This window comes from Pseudonaja textilis, chromosome 1, assembly GCF_049901715.1.
Source record: "Pseudonaja textilis isolate UNSWEBS1 chromosome 1, rPseTex1.2, whole genome shotgun sequence".
In the NCBI taxonomy this organism is placed as follows: Eukaryota; Metazoa; Chordata; class Lepidosauria; order Squamata; family Elapidae; genus Pseudonaja; species Pseudonaja textilis.
The window spans coordinates 65,278,373-65,302,077 of NC_141990.1; the positions used below are offsets into that span (position 1 = coordinate 65,278,373).

Genomic DNA, 23,705 nt, shown 5'->3' on the forward strand with positions numbered 1-23,705 from the left:
GATGTTTGACTCTGTTACACAGTTTAATATGGCCTATTTTCAAGGCACATAGGTCTCTGAATGTATCTCAGCATTTCTACTGAAGGCAGGAAATTAGAAGTTCTGTCACTGTGAAGGCATTAAAGAATCTTGACAGAAAATATTTCTGAAAAGATGATCCAAGGCAGGGGTCGCCAACCTTTTGGACCTCAGGGACCACCAAACTCATAATTTTAGATCCCAGGGACTACTAACTAGTTCTGTGGGCTTGGCCTAATTTGTGGATGTGGCTTGGTCATGTGACTGGCTGGGCATGGCTTGTATGTAAATATTATAAATATTTATATAAATATTGAATTTTTTATAAAAAAGAGCAACTTTTACCCAAAATCAGGCAAAGCAGGCAGATTGAGTTGCTCACAGAATAACAGATTCATTCAGAGATCTATCTATCTGCCATTGGCTAGCTCAGTCTGTCACATAAAATTTGCTTGCAAGCAAACTCATTAAATTTACTAGCAAGCAAACTCACAAAATTAACTCACAACACACTATGCATGTAAATATTGAATTTTTTATTTAAAAAAAAGAGCAACCTTTACCCAAATTCAGGCAAAACAGGCAGGCAGATTGAGTTGCTCACAGAATCACAGAATCATTCAGTGATCTATCTATCTGCCATCGGCTAGCTCAGTCTCTCAAATTTGCTTGCCATGAGTCTGCACTGAATTTGCTTGCAAACAAATCTTCAGTCCTAAGGGAAGCAGAGCTGAAGATCTAAAGACTAGCTAGAAAGCAAGAAATCCAACCATTTCCTGCTTCCTAGCTAATCTAAATCTCCCGGCACAGCAGAACAGACGATGGTCAGAAAAATTTAGCAGGCAGATGATGGTCGGAAAAATTTAGCAGGCAAGTTTACCGGGTAAGGAGTGGGCAGGGCGGGTTCCCAAGGGCCATGTGGGCGGTGCAGCCTTGTGTTTCTGCACAGCCTGGATTGCTTTGTGGGGGTACTCTGGGGGTGAGATATCTCTGTGGCCCAGCAAATTTTTCTCATGGCCCACCAGTAGGCTGCAGCTCACTGGTTGGCGACTGCTGATCCAAGGGGTTATGGATTGCCTAGTGACTACTTGAATTTCTTTCTTTTTTTAACTTTGGTAAAGGTGATTTTAATAATTCCAAGACCTTAGAACTTGTGAAGTAAAAAAAAAACATTTTCTCCTTCCTAGTTGTGAGATATTCTTTGTTATGAATACATATACCCTAAAAGCTGAGATTTGGCTGTATTAAGAGCTGGGATGGTTCAGTGGTTAGAGTGCAGTACTGCAGGCTACTTCTGCTGCCTGTCAGTTGCCTGCAATTTGGCAGATCGAATCCCACCAGGCTCAAGGCTGACTCAGCCTTCCATCCTTCTGAGGTGGGTAAAATGAGGACCCAGATTGTTGGGGGTAATATGCTAACTCTGCAAACCTTAAAGCTTAGAGAGGGCTGTAAAAGCACTGTGAAGCGGTATCTAAGTCTAAGTGCTGTTGCTATTGCTATTCATACTTTATAAGCAACCTATCTAAAAGTAAGTTTAATTTGACAAAAGTTTGTCATTTTATGTTCTGTGTTCATATCATAAATACATGCCAGTTGCCAAGCACACAAATTTTGATCATGTGACCATGGAGATGCTGCAACGATCATAAATGTGAAAAACTGTCGTAAGTCACATTTTTCAGTGCCACTGTAACTTCAAATGGACACTAAATGAATAGTTGTACATCAAAGACTACCTGTAGTATGAAAGATAGATCCAAATAGCATTGACTCTTATCAAATGCTTTCAAAAAAATTACGTTCTAAATGTGCTGCATTTTTTTTTTATGAAAACCACAGTTCCAGACTCTACAGAAGTCTGCAGTCTAACATTATCCAACATCCAATGACTAAAATCTTAACTCTTGTTCAGTATTGGTGAAAATGTTACACTATGATATATATAGTTTAGAAGAAAAATGAACAAAAAGTATCAGAAGCTTATGCCTCTGTGAGTTGCGTACCAAGGCTAGTAGCATATCTTTAAAGACTGTTCTGTGGGGAAACTTCAGGAAAAACACTGAGATGTGTGAAAATTTTAATCAAAATTTTGATTCATAACCTGAGGTATATTTTTACGGCCAATTATTAGCTAGTCAAAATAATAAACTGAACTGCATATGATGTTTGAATACAGGAATTATTTTCATATAAGACTATTACTATCACTAATAGTAATTGCTATTAGTTGCTATTTAGAGTTGCTTCTGACTTGGAGTTACTTCTGCATACATTCTTGTAAATATGTAGCTGAATTAGAATGGAAATATTAGTTCCCTCTGTGATGTGATTTATCCACTCTTCTCCTATCCCTGCGTGCTTCCATATATGGTGGCAAAAAAGGTTTCCAGGTATTAGCAATCAAAATGAGGAAGGAAGTAGACAAAGCAGCGAAAAGAAAGAACAGGTGTTAAAATAGGCATTCTCTTGTTTAAAGAGAAATGTAAAAAGGGAAATGTTCAGTTATTTGAGAAATAAACATATTAACTTATTTATCTAATAGTATTTGTATTACACTGCAACCTGTTGCGCATGTAGCTTATAATTACATATTTCTATATGTAAGTAGAATTAAACACCTTTCCAAGTATAGGTTATTTTTTAAGCTTTAACAATTACTCCAGGAGAAAGACTAAAGTTATTTTTTCTTAAATAAATGTCAACAATTATTTCTTCATTTCCTTTTAGAAAATCAATTAAATTTTAAAGCCAGATTCGTGGAATTACTGCTTATTTTTGCTGTGTTTGACTTTTGTTAAATTGAATTTGGAAAGCTGCAATGTACAGTGTCAGTCAACAAATCATTTTCTGCCACAGCAAATGAAATTTCTTCTAAAAGGTAGTCCTTTGTTTATCGACCACAAATGGGACCATCAACTTGATTGTTAAACAAAGCAGTCACTAAGTGAAACCGTGACTGTGCTTATAATCTTACTTCAACTATCCTTTGCTTTATGGACTTGAGAGAGTCATAAATGCAAGGATTCCTTGCAAAGTTATTTCTTCATTACTGTCATAACTGTAAATTGTTGTTACACAAGGCAGTCACTAAAAGAGGATCAACTGTACTTGACTTTATTTCAGTTAATCTGTTTCTTTCAAAGAATATACAAATTCTAATTAATTTTAACAGAGAAATCATTCAAGAGACAAAAGAGTGGAAATTTTACGCTGGTATCATCTCCTCAACTTTTTGTTCCTTATAAATCATTTAATATACTGTCATTTGTTCTTTAAATTTCTTACCTCCTTTTTGAGAATCTCACTGACTCCGTCTAGCCTTGGCTTTTTCCCTCTTCCGTTTCCTCTCAATTAATTCACTGTTCCTTCATATATATAAGTGCGTAAGCTGGAAAAGGGGCAACCAGTGCTGATCTAGTCAATTGAAACTGGCTATGTAAAGATTGAACAGGTATCTCCCAATCTCAAGGCTGGGAAAATAATGACCAGAAGTCTATTAACATGGAAGAGTCAGAAGAGAAGGCTTAGGATTTAAATCCTGCCAGTGAGTGACCAGGAGGAAAAGTTTTGCAATTCATTCTTCTCTATTAACTAAACTGCCTCAATATATTTCTAGCATTCTGGTCACTCACTCTGACATCAATCTACATTCATTCAGTACCTATTTATTCTCGACTTTCTTTCCTTCTTAGCTATCCCATTCCCACTAACTTTTCTTTCTTCTGACATATCCAGCTCTAATTTTCTATAATAAATAAGGCAGAAGCATGCTTTTGTTTGCTGCACTGATGACTGAACCAAAATGTAGATTGTTTTTTGTTTAAAACAGCATGTATTTATGTATTTGTTGCCTATCTCCCTATCCAAATAACCCTGGGCACTAACATTAGTTTATTTTTATTAATCTACATTAAAACTCCTTTAATTACTTCATTAGAAATGTTGGCTTGTAAGTGAAACCACCTAATTAGCCATGTTTTATTGGCTAAATCTCGCCCTTCTTTTTTCTGCTTGTGCACCTACAATGGAAGAATGCATTCAACTTTACACTAATTTCCTCTTCTATTCTTTTACTTCTTACCCTTCCAATGTAAAATCTGTCATAGACAATGACAAGAGGAAGGTGGAGTACTATAAATGGTGGTGGTGGTGAATTATGAAAGATATCTCCTTTCTTCTTCTATCAATGGGATCTTTTAGTGGATAAAGGGTTCTCTTACTTTTTTTACTCTAATTTGAAAGTTATTATTTATGTATTTAATTATTTACTTGATTTTTGCCTTGTTGTATTGCTCCAGCAAACCTTAAAAGTGGCTCACAAAATTTAAAGCAAACATATATCTCCATATCCCCACAGAATTCTGAAACAGCAAGAAAGTGATAGCCTGGTCCTAATACTCATGCCAGAGGCGCCATGGCCAACAGCATCTTTAAAGGGCCTACCTCACAGGGTGGTTGTTGTGGGAAAAAATGGAAAAGGATGCCCTATGTATACCACTTGGAACTCCTGTATAAAAGGTGAGCAGAAAGGGAGCTATGGGTAGCACTCTATTTGAAAAAATAATGTAGCAAAGTAGAGAGTTAAAATCTAAATAATGAACATGGAGTAACAAGTTTTAAATACAAGATGACTCCAAATGAATATGGAAAAAAAATCTTAAGAGTTGGGAAAAGGCATTTTAAGGGTAGTCTGTCAGGGGAACCAATGATCTAGAAAGGATGTCGGTCACTTTTGTTGAATGTGATGAATTAAGGGATGAAGAATATGTTCCTGAGACTGGTTCAATTTGGATTCCCTATTGATTCTATAAATATGGCTTTACAGTTCTGATTTCCAACATGTGGACTGGGGCCTGATTTAAGATACATAATCTTCTACAACATTATTACAGATATGTACTCAACTGTGAATCCTAGTAGGTGCATTCATAACTTGCAGATGGACAGCAACTAACCTTGCAATTTAGTTCTTGGCAGGCTTCAGGGACTTCTCAACCTTCACAGTTCCCACCTTTTATTTCAATCAATATTTTGTATTTTGCAAACATAACACTACATTTGCTAGTATTAGTTTAAAGAAGTTAATACTTTGTTTTAAAATGAAACATTCTGAATTATCCTCCAATTTCATCTACTGCCAAAAAGATTTATACATTACTACCCGTTTATCAGTATTTTTAATTACCAAGAGAATATTTTTATGATTATTAAAAATTCCAATTTCCTTCTGTAAAAATAAGATGTTTGTGCTTCTTTATATTAAAAAAAATCTGAATTTTCTCAATAGCTTTATCTAGCATCAGTTCTATCTACCAAAAAAGTAAGAAATATAGATGTTAATACATTAAAATAATAAATGCCTTGGTTAGAAATCTGCTATAAGATCAGAATAAGTGGAACATAGTACCAATCCTTTTTGATTTATTAAAATGATATAATCTTTAGTCTTCATAAATTACTGTAACTTTACTGACTTCTTTCAGAAAGCAAAACCCTTTCTAAATAAATAACCTATCTAAAGAAAAGAAAGAAAGAATGCAAAGCATTAAGGATCACTCATATCCCAGCAACTGAAAACACATAACTTGATCATGATAATGTGAGAAGGGCAAGTCTTTGTAAAAATGCCAAGGTATGAAATTCTTTCTTTTAAGGAGGCTATCTTGTTACATAACAGATTTCTGTTTTGATGAAATGGATTTAACTTAAATCCATTTTCTTCAGAATATAAAAGAAGTTACAATAACAATCATTACATCTTTTCATTTGGATTCCGCAGCATATTTTTCCCCCTTGATTTTTAATAGGAGTTATCAGTATCTATATTACCCTATTTTCTAAATATTTTTAATTGCAGAAATATTCTTATTACCCCTTGTCACCCTGCAGAATCCCCTTTTTAATTCATCAACCATTATCTCTGAAAAAACAATTTTTCAACATTTTACTATTTCCGTATTTCTTTATTTCATGCACCTGTTTCTTACTGCTTCTCCTCCCCCTCTTTTCCCCATATCTTTTCTCATTCCAGTTTATATCCCTCTCTTTCTTAATATCTTCCTTTCCCCTTTTCTGCTGGGTCTTTCTGCCTTTCCTGACTTCACAAGTATTCCCCCTTTTTATTGCCTTCTTAAATTTCAACTTTTTAATCTTCCTTCTTTCTCCACTTCTTTGTAGTGTTCTTTGTGTTAATTGTCTATTTAAAATGTCTTCTCCTTGAATCGACTCTTCCTCCTCTGAAGCTCTTTCTTCTTGTTCTTCAATCGCCATTTCCATTTTTTTCTAACACAGAGCAAAGTGATTCGCCTCTTTCCTATAGTAATTCTCTCATATTTTTAAGTTCCATTTTTAATTCCCGAAGAGATATCATCATTACACACTCTTGTATTTTATGATTGTTAAAGTCCACAAAAAAAAACCACTTTTACTTTCCTTCTTTCTTCTTTCAATTTTCTAAAGTTCTCAGTTATTCTAGCCAAGGGTCTATACCAAAAACATCAATCAATCTCACAGTCAGTCTTTCCTTGCTTTTTTCTTTATTCTGGTTCTGCTTTCACTTTCTAAGATTCTTACTTTGTTTCAATATTTCTTTAATGTTATATCCGCACAAGTTCATTCAGAAACAGGATGCTTTCCCTTTTGTTTGAGCTCAAGTTTTTGTCAAAAGGTGGCATTCTCCATTATACAAAGTCTTCACCTTTTCCCCCTATTTTTTTATTTAGGGTTTTTCGAACCTCAATATTCCAGCACAGTCCAGTCTCTAATTTGTAAACTTTATTATTATTATTTTTTGACAATCTTAAGTCCAGCTTTATTTTATGCCTGTTTATTCCCAAAATATTTTAGTCCAATTTAGTTAAATCTTTAGTTCCAGCTTCTTCCTTTCCTGGTTTGAAGCCCCACTTAGCTGTCAAAAATATTTTCTTTTTTTTCCTCTGTCCCTTTGTAATTTCGCCGCTCACTTTTCTTTTCTTAAAAATTCCATGTTACCTTAATCCGGGGTACTTTTGTTTAGTTGTATTGCCCAGTTGTCCCGGTTCAGATGTTATTCACCTCTTTCTTCCCTCCTGCACAAATCTTAATCCAGCTGAGTCCTCCTCTTCAGGGTGGCCATTTTAAACCACCGTCGCAGTCGTCTTCAGGGGGAAAAAGACCAAGCCCAGGGGGGGAGATGAGGCTCCCCTCAACCTGGCTTGTGGTTTCCCCTTACTCCGCCACCCCTCCAAGGCAGCTTCAGCCCCTAATTGTAATAATCACGGCTCTCCAACAAAAGAGCACGGACCATAACCGCAGAGAGCCGCAATCTATGGTCCATCAGTGAGGAGGCTCTGCCTTCTTCCAAAACCTAACAATTCTTTACTACAGTTTTAATAATGAGATAGTAAAATACTGCAACATGCAATAATATACCCTATGCAATAGAATGAACACAAAATTTGCTTCACTGTAAAGATAGAATAAATAAAAAAGGAACATGAGGTCAACCACTGTAAATCCTATTCACAAGTAATAATCCATTTCTGGATTCCCCTTTAACAAATATCTTAATTATGAACAAAATGAATCTGTTAACTCCAGCCATCAGATACACCTTAAATACATATATATCATACAAGACCAAGACACATATCATACTCTACCTCAAGATTATTGCCAATTCTGAAATTAAACTTCTTTCTTAATCAAATGTGAAAGCTTCAATTAAAAAAACCCAAGATCTATGTCAAATATTTGGCATATTTATACAAGTGATATGATACAATCTTCAAACTTTTACAACAAACTATGAAGACAAATACAATATTCACAAATGATTTATCCATTTAGCAATGCCACTCTACAAACTTTTCTGGTTTTAATTAACTTTAAAATTGACCTAGCAAAGAAGAAAATGCCAACAAAAGAAAACCTCAATGTGAGTAATACAGGATTGTGAATAATTTTCATGGCAATTGAAGCAGCCTTTTACTAAGGTACAAAATTTACAATGTAGTGGAGGTTAGTAGAAAAAAAAATTAAAAACTCCGCCTGCCTTCCAATAAACCATAGCATTTGTACAAATTTGTACAAATTGATACAAGAGGAAGTTCGTTTTCTATCAATGTTTTTTGTTTTTGTGCTAGACCCAAAGGTAAGATAAGTGAGAAAAGAGTAGAAGGGCATTTGTAGTTCCATAAATCGGTATCTATTTTTTTATTTCAAAAATATTCAAATTATGCTCACCTTTTCTTGGTGCCTTATTTTAATTTTAAAAACGGGAAGTAGCCTGAACTTCTCTGGATCTTTGAGAAAGCCTGCACAAAGGAAGGTCTACATATATAAACCTTTTTTGCAAAAAACACTAAACCATGATTGAGTCTACTATGGTTTACTAAATTAATCAACTGGCTGGATCAATACATCATAATGCATAATGCATCATAAACCGAAAACACTGCCTGGGTTCCCATGACATTCTGAGTTACAAAGTAGCAAACTGCCTTTTGGCTTAAGATTTTTTTTGTGAACTCTATTAATACTTCATTTCCCAAAAGATAGGAAATGAACGTATAATTCAGGACTGTTACTCTGTCTGTACTCAGACTGTCTCTGTTACTATCCCTTATGTTGTTCATGTTTTCAAATAATGATTCATGCAGAAGTACCCCAGTACAATAGTGTGCACACTGCATTTGAACAATGTCAACTCTATGTGTGTGTGTGTGTGTGTGTGTGTGTGTGTGTGTGTGTGTGTGTGTATCTCCTTCAAACCTCAGGCTTGTTTTCTTCTTCATGTATCTTTCATTAAAATAGGCACCTGTATTTTCTGCGTACCTTTTGAAAATCGGTTAAATAAGCCGCAGAATAAGCAACCATTCAGAAAAAGCAACCATTAATATGTAATCCAATTTTGTACACTAGCAGGTTATCACACATAGGCTCATAAAACTATAGGGTTGGAAAAGACCACTAAGATTATCTAATCCAGTCCTCTCCCCCACCCCCAGGAGACATAGTGTACTCATCTGGGGATAACAACCCCCACAACAGCCATCCCTGTGACCTCTGGAGAAAAGAATGAGTCACAAGTATAATAAAGAAGGTAGTCGCCTTAGCTGGGCTTCAGAGTGGATTGCCCCTTACTCTGATTACTTGGGAGAGAGAAAAAAATCAACAGTTTCTCTCTCTCTCTCTTTCTCTCCCGCCAACCCAAACAGGAAATCTATGTTGATACGCGAGGTGGTCGCGACTGCCTTGACCCACTATGAATACCAGACCGACAAGGCAGAAGCAGAGGGGCAGAAGGTTAACAAGACCGGAATCCGACACGTCCAACCTTTAATGTTTTCTTCTGATGAAAACATCCGGCGGCTCTTCCTAGTCCTTGCCCGGGCTGATAATAAGCTTCCCCTCCGCCCAAGCGGCGAAGGAGATTCCCGTGCCATCCCCGACCATGCTTAACGATCCGACCCGGTTTGTCGCTTCCCCTTTACGGTCGGGACCAGCTCTCGACTTCACCAAGACTTGAAATGCAGCACGCAGCTGAACCACGACCTCACTCTTGCCCACCCAGCTCGCCCGCCCGGGGCTGCGGTAAACTAGGGAGAGTAGCCTCGTCGCTTTCCTTCTCTCACCTCAGCCTGCAGCCACCTTCTCCAGAGTTCCAGGCAGCCCCTCGCTCCGGCAGAGCCAAATCGGGAAGCCGGAGAGAAGGAACGGGACGCAAAGAAACCAGAGACACTCGCCGGGAGACTCCCGGGTGCAGCGTCAGAAGCCAAAGGTGTGCGCCACCGAGTACCATACGCCTAGAGGGGTCCGTGCCATGAAAACGGAAGGCTAGAACGTCAACCCCGGCGACAGCTCGTTAACGCTCGGAGGAAACAGAACCGCCGGTGGCGCTCCGACGCTGAAATTGTCCGGGTGGAAACTGCGCTCGCTGTCGAGTTCTGCAAGGTCGCCACGTGAGGGCTGGCCCTCGCCTTGTTTAAAAAGAAAAAGAAAAAAAGAAATCAGCGCTAAAGCGCGAAGATGACTTTCGTTGCGTCGATTTGTCCTCTCTTCGGGGGACGGCAGTTGACCCTGGCCGCCTCGACTTTACGCTCCTCGGTGCGGGGCCTGAAGGGTCAGAGTGTAAGACTCGGACTCCACAACCTGGAAAAAAACGATTCTCTGAAAGGTGAAATCGCCGAAATGGTCGCAAACGCAGAGCGGGATTCGACCTCAGATCGAAGGTTTCTCGCCTGCCCCCTGTCAGCGCGTAAAGTGGCCTCCCAGCTGACGAGGGGACGAAATTTGGAGCAGTCCAAAACCTACCTTCTAGAATTCGAGGCAGGTGAGCGTTACTTAAGGGGACCCTTTTTAAAAGGTAAAAGTTAAGCATGTGACCTCGGAGGTGATGTGATGACAATAAAGTTGACATTAAGCTGCGAGGAGGAATTCACCAGATTTGCTGCAATATTAGAGAAAGGGTGACTTCTAGGTGCTTGGTACTGCTTGGTAGCTTTGGCATCCATCCCCATTGTGCTGCAATAGCAATCGGTGTGCCGTAGATTATGTTTTTCAATAGAAGAAAATATATGTACCGTAGCGCGGAATAGGACTGTGGTGTCCTTGGTGCTCTCTTGAACTTGTTGGCTTGCAAACATATCATTCGCCAACTAGAAAACATTATCACTGAAGCACTGATGGGTAATGAACACAAACAACCAAGTTGAGAAGATCAAGAACTTCACAGATTCTAATTTTTAAACTAATAATTTTATATTACTGAAAATTCATATTGTGCACTTCTTGAATCATATCCTCTGTGTAACTTTACAATCTTACAACAGCTTCACTTGAACATAACTCTCATTGAGTTGAAGGTGATCTCTGTCCATAAATAAATGGATAAGTTTAACTGATACATTTTTGTCTTAACCTTTTTGTACTGTATTTTAAGTGGCTTGCATCATTATGCAATTATTGAAAAGGCAATGTTCTTTTTTATAAGTCACTTGAAACCTGTTCTGACAGGTCTCATGAACTGACTTGCATAAAAATATTATTTAGTAAAATACTGTACAACAGAGGAAGAAAATTATCCATGTTGGAAAAGCTGTTTCTATTGCTCCTTCAGTTACATAAAAAACACCCAGCAATCTTTTCAGATATTGTTGCGTCCACTAAAAATTAAAATGAAAAATTTGAAATACCATGAAACTGCTATATCTTGCTAGCTTTCATGCAAAAGAATGGAGAGCGAGTGGGATTTGGCTATTTCATAGAATTTCAGTCGTTGTCAGACTGTCTTTTTTAAAAGAAGATAATTTTGGGGTTTCAGGAACACATACACATCTGGGATAACACAGGCACTAAAGCTATTTCTCTGATAGCAGATTGAATTGGGAGTCACCACTTGGAGGAATATAATGGCAAATGGCACTTTAAATAGTGTTACCTCTTTCTTGATCATGGTTGTTTTTTTTCAAACCATGGCAGCTGAACAATATTTGTTTCTTCCCTCCTTTTAGGATTAGGCAGTACCTGATGTGTCTTTATAGATAAACATGCATATTTTCAATTTTCAGTTAGAATGTTTTGATTGATATTTCTCTTAAAAATAGAGCTTTTTAAATAAATTCTAGAATAGAGTTTTAAACAATGGCTATTTTTAGGTCCTGGAGTGTTGACTCGAAAACTGCTTAATACTGGAGCCCACGTCATAGCTCTGGAGAGTAATAAATCATTTCTTCCTAATTTAGAGGTAGGTATTGTCTTATTCCCATTATAAATTCCTGCACTTTCATCTTAAAGCAAGGCTAGAAAACCTTCTGATATTTCTGGATTATGACATCCAATGGTCAATCTGAGTGATAGTTGAAGAGACAGCAACAGTTTAAGCAGAAAGTAATTGACATGAAGAGAATAGCCCAGAGAAAGGCTATTTCAGATGTTTTGGTTAACCTCTAGTTGTATGCTTGTATTTAGTCTCTAAAGAAAGAATTTGAAAACCAATTGGAAGTGGTGCATTCCAACTTCATAAAATTGGATGGTAATCCATATGCATTGTTGAAGGGTGAATTATGTTCTGAAACACTTTTTAACAACCTGAGAATCTTCGAAGTTCCTTGGACATCAGGTAAATTATCATACATGTATATATATTGTAAATTTAAATTGTATATTCACTTTTTCTTGATCTTCTGAATTTGAGGTAGCTCCCATTCAGACAGAATTGTTTAATTGGATCACTTCAATGTAAAAATTATAACATGCAGAGTAAAGTGGCATTTGTTAAATTAGTCCTAAATATATTTTTAAAATTCTGAAGCAGAAAGGTATTAAGACTTTATTTTAAAAAAACCATGCTAAAGCAAGATTACATAACTTTTTTTGATGTTAATAAAATTTGAAGGATGTCCATAAACATAAAATAAGCAATGAAAGCGATGCTATTTCTGCTTGCCAATTCAATCTCTAATAGGGCCTTTGATTAAGAGGTGGGCTTTCATGAAAAAAAGCATAACTTGCAAGATGAAAGTCCCGAAGCTAATAGTTATATTGCTGAAGCTAACTCATATGCTTATAGTAATTTTTAATTTAATATTAGATTACTGTATTGCGGCTATTTTAATTTTCAAATATCTTGATTCACTTTAAAAACAGATGTTCCTCTAAAAGTGGTTGGAATTGTCCCCACAAAAGATGAACGGAGTTTTATTTGGAGATATACTTATTTTTTATATGAATGCAGCTCTATATACAACTATGGAAGAATAGAATTAAACTTGTTTGTCAGTGAAAGAATGTACAAGGTTTGTATAAAAATTTGCTAATACATCAACTTTGAGATTTAATTTATATTCCACTTTTTATTTTTATAAATTAATCAAGGCAGTGAACATACATAATATTCTTTCTTCCTCCTATTTTCCCCACAATAATCCTGTGAGATGGGTTGAGAATCTTCTGCTGGCACGCAAGAGGTTTCCCGGAAGAGCCCCACTCTGCATGCGTGTGTGTGGCTCATCCGACAGCTGATTGTTGGGTATCTGGTGTTCATGCATGGAGGGACGGGGGGAGGTACATGTGAATGCACAAAAATGTGCAGGGCACGCAGAGGTCTCGTGCGCATACACAGAGATATGTGGTGGGGGGCTCACGCGCACATGTGCAGGGGGCATGTGGGCCTCCCACACACATTGCCTTCTGGGTGCTGGCACGCAAGCACGCATGCAGTTTTCAGCATGGGAGCCCCAAAAGGTTAGCCACCATTGCATTAGACTATTATACTCTACACAAGTTTTTGTAGTTTTAGAACTGTGATTGATTTCTATAAGAAAGAAGATAGGAAAATATTACCAAAAAATAAAGTTCATTTATCACCTATTGCCAAGAATACTACAGGACTTGTATGGGCAATTGCCAAGAGTCAATAATAACTTTCAGGCACACACACCTACACAAAAGCAACATATGGTACATCCGACATAATCTCCAACAAGTTGTCTTGCATACCTTGATTCTTGCCTCACTGAGGCTTTCAAGTGTTCATTCAGGATTTTCATAATAAAATCAGAAATATAATGTAAATATAATGCTTCTGCCTTTGTCAGGTTTTTGTTGCAAAACCTCCAGATAAAAAGTTTTACCAGGCACTAAGTGTACTTTGGCAAACAGCTTGTGATATTCAACTTTTACATAAGGTGAGCATTTTGTATATGCAATGATTAATAATAGAAACTGCTTGTCTTACACATTTATTACTAACTTGATACTAAAAATTTGGAACAGGTTATTGAAATGAATGATATGTGAAAACAGTATTTTTATTATGTCAAGTGTTATATAGTAATGTGGAACTTGAAAAATTATAATATCCACCTTACCCCACCTCCTTTTTCATGTGCTCTTGTGTGGAGATGCTACTGTAAGATGTGGCTCGGAAAAGTTTCTTAACCTAGTTAGTGTTTTCAAACGCAGTGAGCTATGCAATGAGAACATCTCATAGAAGAGATTGTAGCATTTTAGCTATCATTCCCTGCATTTGGCAAGATGCTATACATTCTGAAACTGTTTTTGTTAATAATAAAATGCCTAACTTCTTAGTCTTACACAAAGAAATATAAGTGGGTTCTTGTGTATATAATCACACTATGTTTTATTTATGATGGAGGATTGCTGTACCCTGAAGATTTATTGCTGAAATCTACGGGAAGCAAGATAATAAAAAATAGACTTCAATTCTGTGTATAAACCTATTGTAAAAATCTCTTTGTAAAAGCCAACTTCAGAATGCTGAGTATATAATTAATTTTAGTGCTTCTTCATTCTTTCTTTCATATCTTGGCCCTAGTATTTTAAAGCTACACTAACTTTCATTGTTTCTTCTCTTCTAGGTGCCTGGCTCTTCATTTTTAACTACTTCAAGAAAAAAGTCATCGAGATCAAATAGTGTGGTAAGCTTTTAATATTTGTCAGTCCTAAAATAAGTGCAGTGTGAATGTTTGGGTGATTATTTTTATGTACCAGAGCTAGCACTGATTATGTTACCTAGTTTGGATAATGAAACATCTGCAAGAAAACAAGCTCAGAGAGCACCAGGGACTCCACAGATTAATTTCAAGATGCAATTAGTTCTGCCTCCGCAGACTCATATAATTGAGATTCTTGAAAAGTAACTCTCCAATTTGATTTAAGGAGTTGTATGTAAAAAGCCAAATAATGGATTTGGATGTCTATTTAAATTCTGTAGTTCTCTGTTCTAGAGAAAAATGGATAATTTTTATTTGCACTTAATTAATATCAAATTTCAGTTCTCAAAAGTATTTTTTGCTGGGGTCAAAACCTATATAGGTGGTCCTCACTTAACAAACAATCATTTTACAAATGTTGGAAGATATGATAGCCATGGAATAGATGCTTTATGGCCCATAAACCACTCCGACCATCATAAATAGTTCTGGAACACCCCACAATTATGTGATTGCTTGCCAGGCAGGTCATGATGTTCTGCAGTAACATAACTACAATTTGCTTGGAAGCCAGCAGAAAAATGGTCATTCAAATGAATAGGTTTGCTTAACAGTTGTGGTATGTTCTTAATGATTGCTGCGAGAAAGGCCAAAAAATTATTTCTAGTCATGTGGGTGCCATGATGTATGACCACAAATATTTTCGACCATAATTCCGGGCTCAGTTACGATTATAAGTTGAGACTACCTGTGTTAGGAGGCTTCCTACTAGAAATTGTTATTGCAATCTTTCCATGGTTTGCTATAATTTAACAATAAACATCATATTCATTGCCATGGAGAGGGGAATGAAGATGTTCATAGTCCAAGAAATACCACATGTACATATCAATATATAATCTGGAAGTTACCCCAGAAAATAGGTTCAAGATCCAGGTGGATTTCAAGACCTTCAGACTTGAACACTGGGCCCTATCTAACAAAACGTTGAGAAAAGTAAGGTTTTTCACTTAGGCAAGAAAAGCCAAACAGGTACAGATTAGATGAAACCTAGATCATTAGCAGTAACTGTGAGAGAAATCTTGAAGTCCTAGTGGACAGTCACTTAAATATGAGCCAGCAGCATGTGGTAACAGCCAAAAAAGCCAGTGCAGTCCTAGGTTGCATTAACGGAGAGATCGAATCAAGATCATATGAAGTATGAGCATCACTTTATAAAGCCCTAGTAAAATTACACTTAGAATACTGCATCCAATTTGATCACCATATTATAAAAAAGATTTTGAGACTGGAAAAAGTGCAGAAAAGACCAACAAATATTAGTTTGGCTAAAACATATGAAGAATAGTTGTAGGAATTGGATCTGTCTAGTCTAGTGAAAAAAAAAAGACTACGGTGACATAATAGCAGTGTTCCAATATTTGAGGGGTTGTCATAAAGAAGAAGGTCAATCTACTTTCCAAAGCATCAGAGCAAGACAAGAAACGATGGGAACTAATTAAGAAAAGAAGCAACCTAGAACTAAGAAATTTCCTAACAGTGAGAAAAATTAACCAGTGGAATGGCTTGCCTTCAGAAATTGTGAGTGCTCTATTCTTGGACAGCCACTTGTTTATAATAGTACAGAGTGTCCTTCTTGACACTCTGTATCATTGAGGTGGTTGAGCTAGAAGACCTCCAAGGTTCCTTCCAACTCTATTATTCTGTTAATTAGGCAACAGAGTTACCTTGAACCACGAGATTGGTAGCAAATTAATGTTACCATCGGCATTGACAAAATGACCATTAGTCAATTGCAAAAGGCAGCTTTACTCAGAATCCTTACATCCTATGACAATACTTTTAACATCTACCTATCACAGGTCCTCGGGATGAACTTGAAAGGTATCTAAAAATACAAATTTTGTCTGAACATCAGGCTGTGTGACAAATGATAATAATAGTTGGATAAAAATATCAAACCTAGTCAAAATATCTTCCTGATTTTATCATAAACCATAGTAAGTAGTTTTTGACATTTCCAAATGTAAACTCTTGGTCATAACACACCAGATTTAACTATGGTTGAAAGAAATTGTAGATAATTGATGTGGTAATACCAGGAGATAATACAGTAGAAGACAAAGAATTAGAGAAAATCACAAAATATCAAATGAAAGTTTATGGCATAAATTGGCTGTGGTGGTCCCAGTGGCTATTAACACACTAGGTTATCGGCAAATCTTGGATAGCACTTTAAAAATCTATGCATTGACAACATTTCCATCTGTCACTTGCAAAAGGCCAGACTTCTTGGATTTGTACATACATTATGCTGATATGTTATGAAGTACTAGCTTCTTGGGAAGAATTGAATGCATGTGAAGGCCAACAAACATAGCTTACACTAAAGAACTGTTATTTCACATTTTTCTGTGAAAAATGGGTATGCATAGGCCAGTGGTGGCTAACCTTTTTGGGCTCCTGTGCCAAAAATTGTGTGTGATTGAATGCTCGTGCTCACGTGCCAGCACCCAGAAGGCAATGCGTCCCCTCACGCCCACTACATATGCGCGCACAATCCCACCCCACCCCCCACCGCCCCGTTACCTGCACTACGCGTCACAGCTGATTTTTGGCCGGTTTGAGGCCTTTTTTGGCCTCCCAAAGGCTTCAGGAAGGCTTCTTCAGGCTTCTACAAGCTTTGTAGGCCTAAATCTAGCCCTGTGTTGTCACTTCCGGTATTTTCAGAAAAACAGGAAGTGATGAAATGGCATTAGATTTTGGGCTACAAAGCTTGTAGAAGTCTGAAGAAGCCTTCCTCAAGCCTTTGAGAGGCCGAAAAAGCCCTCAAACCGGCCAAAAATCAGCTGTGAGGCACGCACATGCGCAGTGAGGTAAGTTTGCCTGCAGCTCGCGTGCTGGCACAAATGGCTCTGCATGCCACCTGTGGCACGTGTGCCATAGTTTTGCCATTACGGGCATAGGCATTCTTTTTAACAAATTCATAATGAAGTTTTCAGAAAAGTTTAATCTGATGTACAAGTTTATAAAAATTATTAACTTGACTAAAATGCATTTGAGTTCATTGTTAAATTAAGATTTTTTTATTCTTTTGCCTTCTGCAGAATGAACTCTTATATTTAGTACAACTAACACCACGCAAAGATTTATTTACAGACTTCTTGACAACTGCTAATTCAAAAACATTTATTTCGATGGTAAAGCAGTGTTTTGGTAAAGCCTCAACTAAGCTACACAACAAATTGAAGTAAGTAAAATTAAATTTCCTCAACTGAAAAATAGCAGACTCTCTCTCTCTCTCTCATAGAAATTTGAAAATTTTACAGTATAAGTAGTCCTCACTTATGACAGATCACTTAGTGATGATTCAAAGTTATTACAACTTGCCCCCAATGTACAACCCATTTCCAAAGTTATATCTGGGGTTATTTACCATTACAACCAACCCAAAGAGATGCTGAAACACCTTCCATCTATTTACCTTCTGTCCTGTTAGGTCCTCACAGGCACTAGGCCTGCTTTGCCAGTCCACTGGGTTCCACATGTTCCTGCCTCCATCACTACCTTTCCTAGAGCTCAAGAGGTTGAGTTATGGAAGGAGGACAAGACGCTTCATTGCTGGGCCATGTGACAAAATTTCATAAGCAGACATCTTTTTCTGAGGAGCTGGTGAAGCTTTTGGCTTTCCTTTCCTTGCCAAATCTAGCCTTTTCTTCCCAAGGTATCAGCACACACAGCTAAAGCTTGGGGAGCAGGGTGAGGCACAAACATTGGCTGAATTTTTTATTGTCAAAAAGTGTATCCGGATCTATGGTGGACTTCAAAAAAATTCTTGCCAGTAAGTAGGGTACATGAAATTGATGTTTTGTTTAATATCAGTTTGGCTTCCCATTTAATTTTTTAAGAAATTAAAATAAACTAAATAAAATCAGGTGAGCCAGTTAGATAATTGCTAAGGCAGATGTTTGAAAGCATACAGATACTTTCAGGTATCATATTTGGAGGCAAGGTTTTAAGAACATAATGAGCCCACTTGATCGTTAACAATTAAATTATACCTAATTTTTTAATGATTTTTGTTTCAGTTTATGGACTTACGAGAATGCAAGGAACTTGCTGAGAGATTTGGAGATTCCAGAAGAGGTTACAGCTGGTAGTTTATACCCAGAGGCATACAAATCTCTCTTTGAACGTATGGAACAGTCTAATCAAATTGATCGGAGTTTGTTCTGTGACATTGATTTATTGGCAGATGACAATGTAGTTCTTTAAAATGAAGACTATTTAATTTATGTTTTTTTATGAACTGAAATACAATACAGAGGACCACATACCTTGAAATCTTACAAAGAAGATAATCCCTATGTGTACGAGGATGATAGTTCTAGAAAATTTAAATTATGCAAACAAGGAAATATAATGGATCCTAAATGATCAACTCTGAAGTTGCTGTATCTTGGAAACTGCAAAGATTAGAAAACAATATGTACACCATCAGTTCTGTATAAAACATAGTATCTTCTAAATCAGTATTTTACCAGAGTAACAGTGAATGAAAAACATGGGGGAGAGGGGAGCATTTTTGTTTAATCTTAAATACAACTTGTTTAATCTGTATCTTGCCTTTACTGTATCCCACTTTGTAAAATGACTATATAAGTTATAGTATACTATAGCTTATACTATATAAAATAAGCAATTCTTAATTAAAAACGGGAGTTGTTTCCTACTAGTTTATAGGATCAGGTTGCTTCAGATGTAACATTTAAAGATGGTTATATAATAAAATACTGGGAATTTTAAGAAATTGTCCATTGGGCATAGGGCAAGGTGAGATGGAAAATGTATGTGAAGATAAAAATTGTAGTTCCAATGCATGAAACATATTGATATTCCATCAGAAATGTTTTTAAATATTACAAAACATAAGTATGTTTTCAAAATAATTGGTCTTTTAAGTTGTGTCAGCAATTAAAATTAGACCATGTAAACTATTTTGTTTTAGATTTGAATTTTAGGGCCCTGCCTATTCAGTACATCTAAATTGGTATGGTACATCTAAATTGCTTGGAATGCATATTGCCTGACTGTTCCATTGCTATGTAAAAAATCAAATTGTGTGGCAAAGTAGAATGATTTACCTATAGGACAAGCTAATCTTAGCAATATAATCTCATTTGTATATTGTATGACATGATGCTGCTAAGCCACAAAGTAATGCAAACAGTCCTTTGTTCGTGATAACAGTTGGGATTGGAATTTCTGCTAAATGATGTGGTCATAAAGGGAGTGCAAAGAGGGGCTAAGAGAAGGTGTGTGGATGAGGAAGAGTTATCCCAGTGACATTGGAGCTTCTCAGCCACTTTACCCAGACTTTCTGGGGAAGCCACAAGAAAGGCCACAAATAGTGACACATGATCATAAGGGGGCTGCAACTGGTTATATGTGTGAACCAGTTGCCAAGCACCCAGATTGCAATCATGCGATTGTTGGGATGGCCAGAACTCTTAAGGACTGGTCATCAACATGAGGTGTTCAGCACTGTTGTAACTTTGAATGGTCACTGAACAAATAGGTCTAGGTTGAGGACAATTTCCAGGAAGATTTAATACAGATTCACATAAGTATTGTCTGAAGCTCAATTGGTTTAAAGATTGCAAAACTAAGAGTGGACTTTGCACAAAGTCAGATGCAAATACCAGAGACAACCTAAAATAAATAATTTTACTTTTACATCAGGAAAGATTGCCTGTTCATTTTCTCAAACATCCACAGAATCCATTGAAGTTGTAGTAGCAATTTACTTCTGCTCCTGTACACCCTTCCTAATCCTCCTTGACTTGCACATAATCTCTTGCACTCTTCCTGATCCACCCTCATGCTGTGTTGTGCCTCTTGCACTCTCCTTGACCTTCCCCGGCACTACCATGCACACTCCCTCCTACCTGGAACCTTTGTGAAGAAATTGCTTCATCTAATACTTGGGATTTAATTAATGACAACCAGGACTATAGGGATTGCCATTGCTAAGTGATGCAGTTGTGCTTTGCGACTTAGTAAATGTGCTTTATCATCTACTAAAGGAATTCCAGTCCCAATTATTGTTGTAGTGAATTGAGGACTACCTGTACTTGATGTTTGCAATCTTCTCCAGACTAAGCAACTTCCAGTTGTTCCTCATAAATGTCTCCTCCTCGGTCCCCTTACCTTCCTTGCTATTCCTTGGACACACATTTATCACTATCCTTTCTAAAATGTGCCTAGAACTGGATGCAGAATTCCAGATCAAAATCAATGTAAACTAGAGAAAAGCAATGACTTCTCTTGGTAGAGTCTAGGATTGCATTTTTTTTGCAGTTATATGCTATTGCCTATATTCAGCATCTAACCTTTAATCAAAACACACAGATTCTTTTTTGCATGTAGTGCCGCCCAGTATATTTTATTTTTCCTACTCAAATATAAGACTTGGCATTTGTCACTATTGAAATTTATCTTGCTGGTTTCTACTCATTTATTCCAGTTTGATAAGTTGCTATCTCCTTAAGCTTGATATTGTCCTCTGTTTATTTTCCCTTTTTTGTGTCATCTACAAATTGATTCTATTTTCTAATCTTTCATTCAAGTTATATGGTCAGGGGTACAAAGCCTAGAATGGAGCTCTTGTGTAACCACTCAGTTCTTCTTTCCAACTCAATATTCATCCAATGATATAATACCAGTAGTCTGGTTCATATTTTGCCATGCTCTCTTCTAGCATTTTATTGGGAGACTTTGTTGAATACAAGTTAAACTGTCCACTGTCTGCTTCTAGTTAAATTGTCATTCTTATCAAAAAAGACAATTTGGTTGATTTGTCATGATCAGTCTGTTTCCCCATACTACAGCAATATAAACTTTGATAAATAAATGAAGAAAATAAAGTTGAGAACAAAGTCCCAGCTTCAAGATCCTTTTTGGTTTAGTATATTAAACTGCTACTGTAATTCTAGCTTACAATTACTTATGAATAAGACCATACTATCAAATTTATCTATGAATACCATTAATATTTTATTTAGAGATGGCCACATTTGCTAGCTACAGTTTGTGCTTTTGAGAAAGTACAGGCTGAAGTAGGTAAAAGTACATAATTCATGGGATTTCTGTATTTTCCTGGTTCTGGGAGAAAATTCTTTTTCTCCTTAATTCTAATTGGGATTTATTTGTATGTTTGGGAGAAAACCAATATTATTTCCAGGAAGCATCAGAGTGAGTGTTTGAGAGACATGCAGACATTAGGATTCTTAGGTTTCTTTAGCTCTGACTTAAATTTAAAAAAATGCTGGTAACTACTTGAGTCATTTAGATGATTCTAAAACCTATTTTGATGCCTCCTATTTCTTTGGCTCTTTTGTTGGTTTCCAGAAAACTTAAGCAATTAAAAATAATTAAAATTTGGATTTTTTTCAGGACAGATGCAAATAAGGCAAATATTAACTAAAACAAAAAGGTAACTGGGTTTTGTTATTGCTTATAATCCAAACTCTTATGTACATTTAGTTCCAATGTTTCATTTCTCCTTGCTTATTCTGAATTGCTATTTTAATACTTTCATTTGAAGAGAACATTTTACAATGGAGATCTCCTTTTCGAGAACTTTATAATTTGATTGTGAATGTTTTCATTTTTAATAAAATATTTTAACTTGTTATTCCTTATTGATGAAACATTTCTTCATTCTTTTCTTTTATGACTAAGCACACAAAGTAGGCAAAAAGGTTAAGACAAAGTCCTAATCAATTATAAGCAGCCAATGACCCCTGATGTTAATCTGCAAGGCAAGAATTGATAAAAGGAAAAAAAGTATACACAGAGAATCAATTGCTTTTCACAATAGCGAACACAAATAATGAGAATGAATTCAGTTGAAATTGACTAGGGACATGAGAGCTTAAAAAAAGATGACACCATGATGATTGAAACTTCACCCCTTTTCCATTCTTCACATGCAAAACGAGGGAACTATAGTCATGTGCTAGTCACCATCTTGGCCTTTTTTGGGGAGGGGGGGCTTCCATGGAACTTATTGGGGGCAAGGATTGTTTATCCAGTTTTACAATTTGAGCCACTGATGAAGTTTTCACAAGCTACCTAAGCAGACTACATGATAGATACAATTGAAATCATACTACTTGTAAAAGGAGTATTTTTTTGAAAATTAAAAGTCTAAAATAAAAGGCAATTATTTTATATGGCTATGATTGAGATTACATGATAGCAATCTTCCAGTAGCTGAAAAGATGCCACTTAAAAAAACCCATCCAGATCCAGGCATTTTTTTCTTGTTTCAGATGGCAAGTTAAGAGAATAAAGTCTTTAAAGCTACAAGAGGGCAGATTTCAACTGAATGAGAATGGTTCAATATTGGAAACATTTATCAAGAGAAGTGGGGGACTCTTCCTAGACATATTCAAATGAAGGTTAGAGACCTTTCCATTTGGCATACTAAGGTTATGATTAGGGTTGGAATCAGACCAAGGTTAAGGTTATGATTAGGGTTGAATTTTTCCAATTATAGTGATCTTAAAGATAATTCTAAAAAAATAGTTTTAGTAAGTATACAAGAACAATAATTTCTTTCTGGGCATTAGCAGTACATTTGTATCAATGTTGACTCCTAACAATTGCCTGACCAAATCCCTACACCTTTCTTGACAAAATTTAAAAAATGGTTTGCCACTGTCTGCTTCCTAGGGCTGAGAATGGATGACTGGCCCAAGGTCATCATGCTGGCTGAATTTATGTTCTCCCAGTTTCTAGCCTAATACTTATCACTTCACTGAACTGGCTATCTCAAAACCTATAGAGATTTATATTAATACTTGGGAGTTTTTAATCTAACAATCTTAATTTAGGCTTCCTACCACTTCAGGGAGATATGCGTTGTATTATTTGCTATCGGAGTGGAATTAAGAGTTTTTTGTTTGCTTGTTTGAAAAGTAAACACGTTTAAAAGCAAGAGACAAAATTGAACTTGTTAAGGTCAAATAACTTATCCCCATTAATTTCAAAGAACACAGAACACTTCATACATAAACATGTCCTCCTTAAGAGTTCGACATCCGCAGTCCTGTATGCTCCACATGCTACTATTTAAATACTATTTATAACAATCCTTTTCTGCGTTTTTAATAACGGCGCGAGGAAAGCTTGCACCGGGGAACGTGACGAAGGCGGGCTCTTTTTTTTTTTTTTTTGCTCGAAGGA

At 36.5% G+C, this 23,705-nt stretch overlaps 2 protein-coding genes across 4 annotated transcripts in view; one reads left to right on the forward strand and one right to left on the reverse strand.

Moving 5' to 3' along the window:
- CNST (consortin, connexin sorting protein) overlaps window positions 1-9,916 on the reverse strand; it is a 38,581-nt gene extending 28,665 nt beyond the window's left edge. The window contains exon 1 of one of the 3 annotated variants that reach the window (XM_087936695.1): window positions 9,633-9,916. The gene's annotated coding sequence lies outside the window, so the exon portion shown is untranslated. The remainder of the gene's footprint in view (window positions 1-9,632) is intronic. The other 2 variants (XM_026695443.2, XM_087936704.1) reach the window with 2 other exon arrangements.
- On the forward strand, window positions 9,901-19,447 carry TFB2M (transcription factor B2, mitochondrial). The gene is made up of 8 exons (XM_026695446.2): window positions 9,901-10,330; window positions 11,655-11,743; window positions 11,968-12,118; window positions 12,646-12,794; window positions 13,596-13,685; window positions 14,379-14,438; window positions 17,561-17,703; window positions 18,542-19,447. Exons 1-8 carry the CDS (start codon window positions 10,027-10,029, stop codon window positions 18,726-18,728), a joined length of 1,173 nt encoding a protein of 390 aa, XP_026551231.1. The 5' UTR covers window positions 9,901-10,026; the 3' UTR covers window positions 18,729-19,447.
- The last annotated feature ends 4,258 nt before the right edge of the window (window positions 19,448-23,705 follow it).

Excerpts from the sequence above, each read along its gene's own strand:
- TFB2M (XM_026695446.2), top strand. The coding sequence starts at position 10,027 with ATGACTTTCGTTGCGTCGATTTGTCCTCTCTTCGGGGGACGGCAGTTG. Across the intron at positions 12,795-13,595 it reads TCAGTGAAAGAATGTACAAG|GTTTTTGTTGCAAAACCTCC; the intron begins GTTTGTATAAAA and ends TGCCTTTGTCAG. Across the intron at positions 17,704-18,541 it reads AAGCTACACAACAAATTGAA|TTTATGGACTTACGAGAATG; the intron begins GTAAGTAAAATT and ends TTTTTGTTTCAG.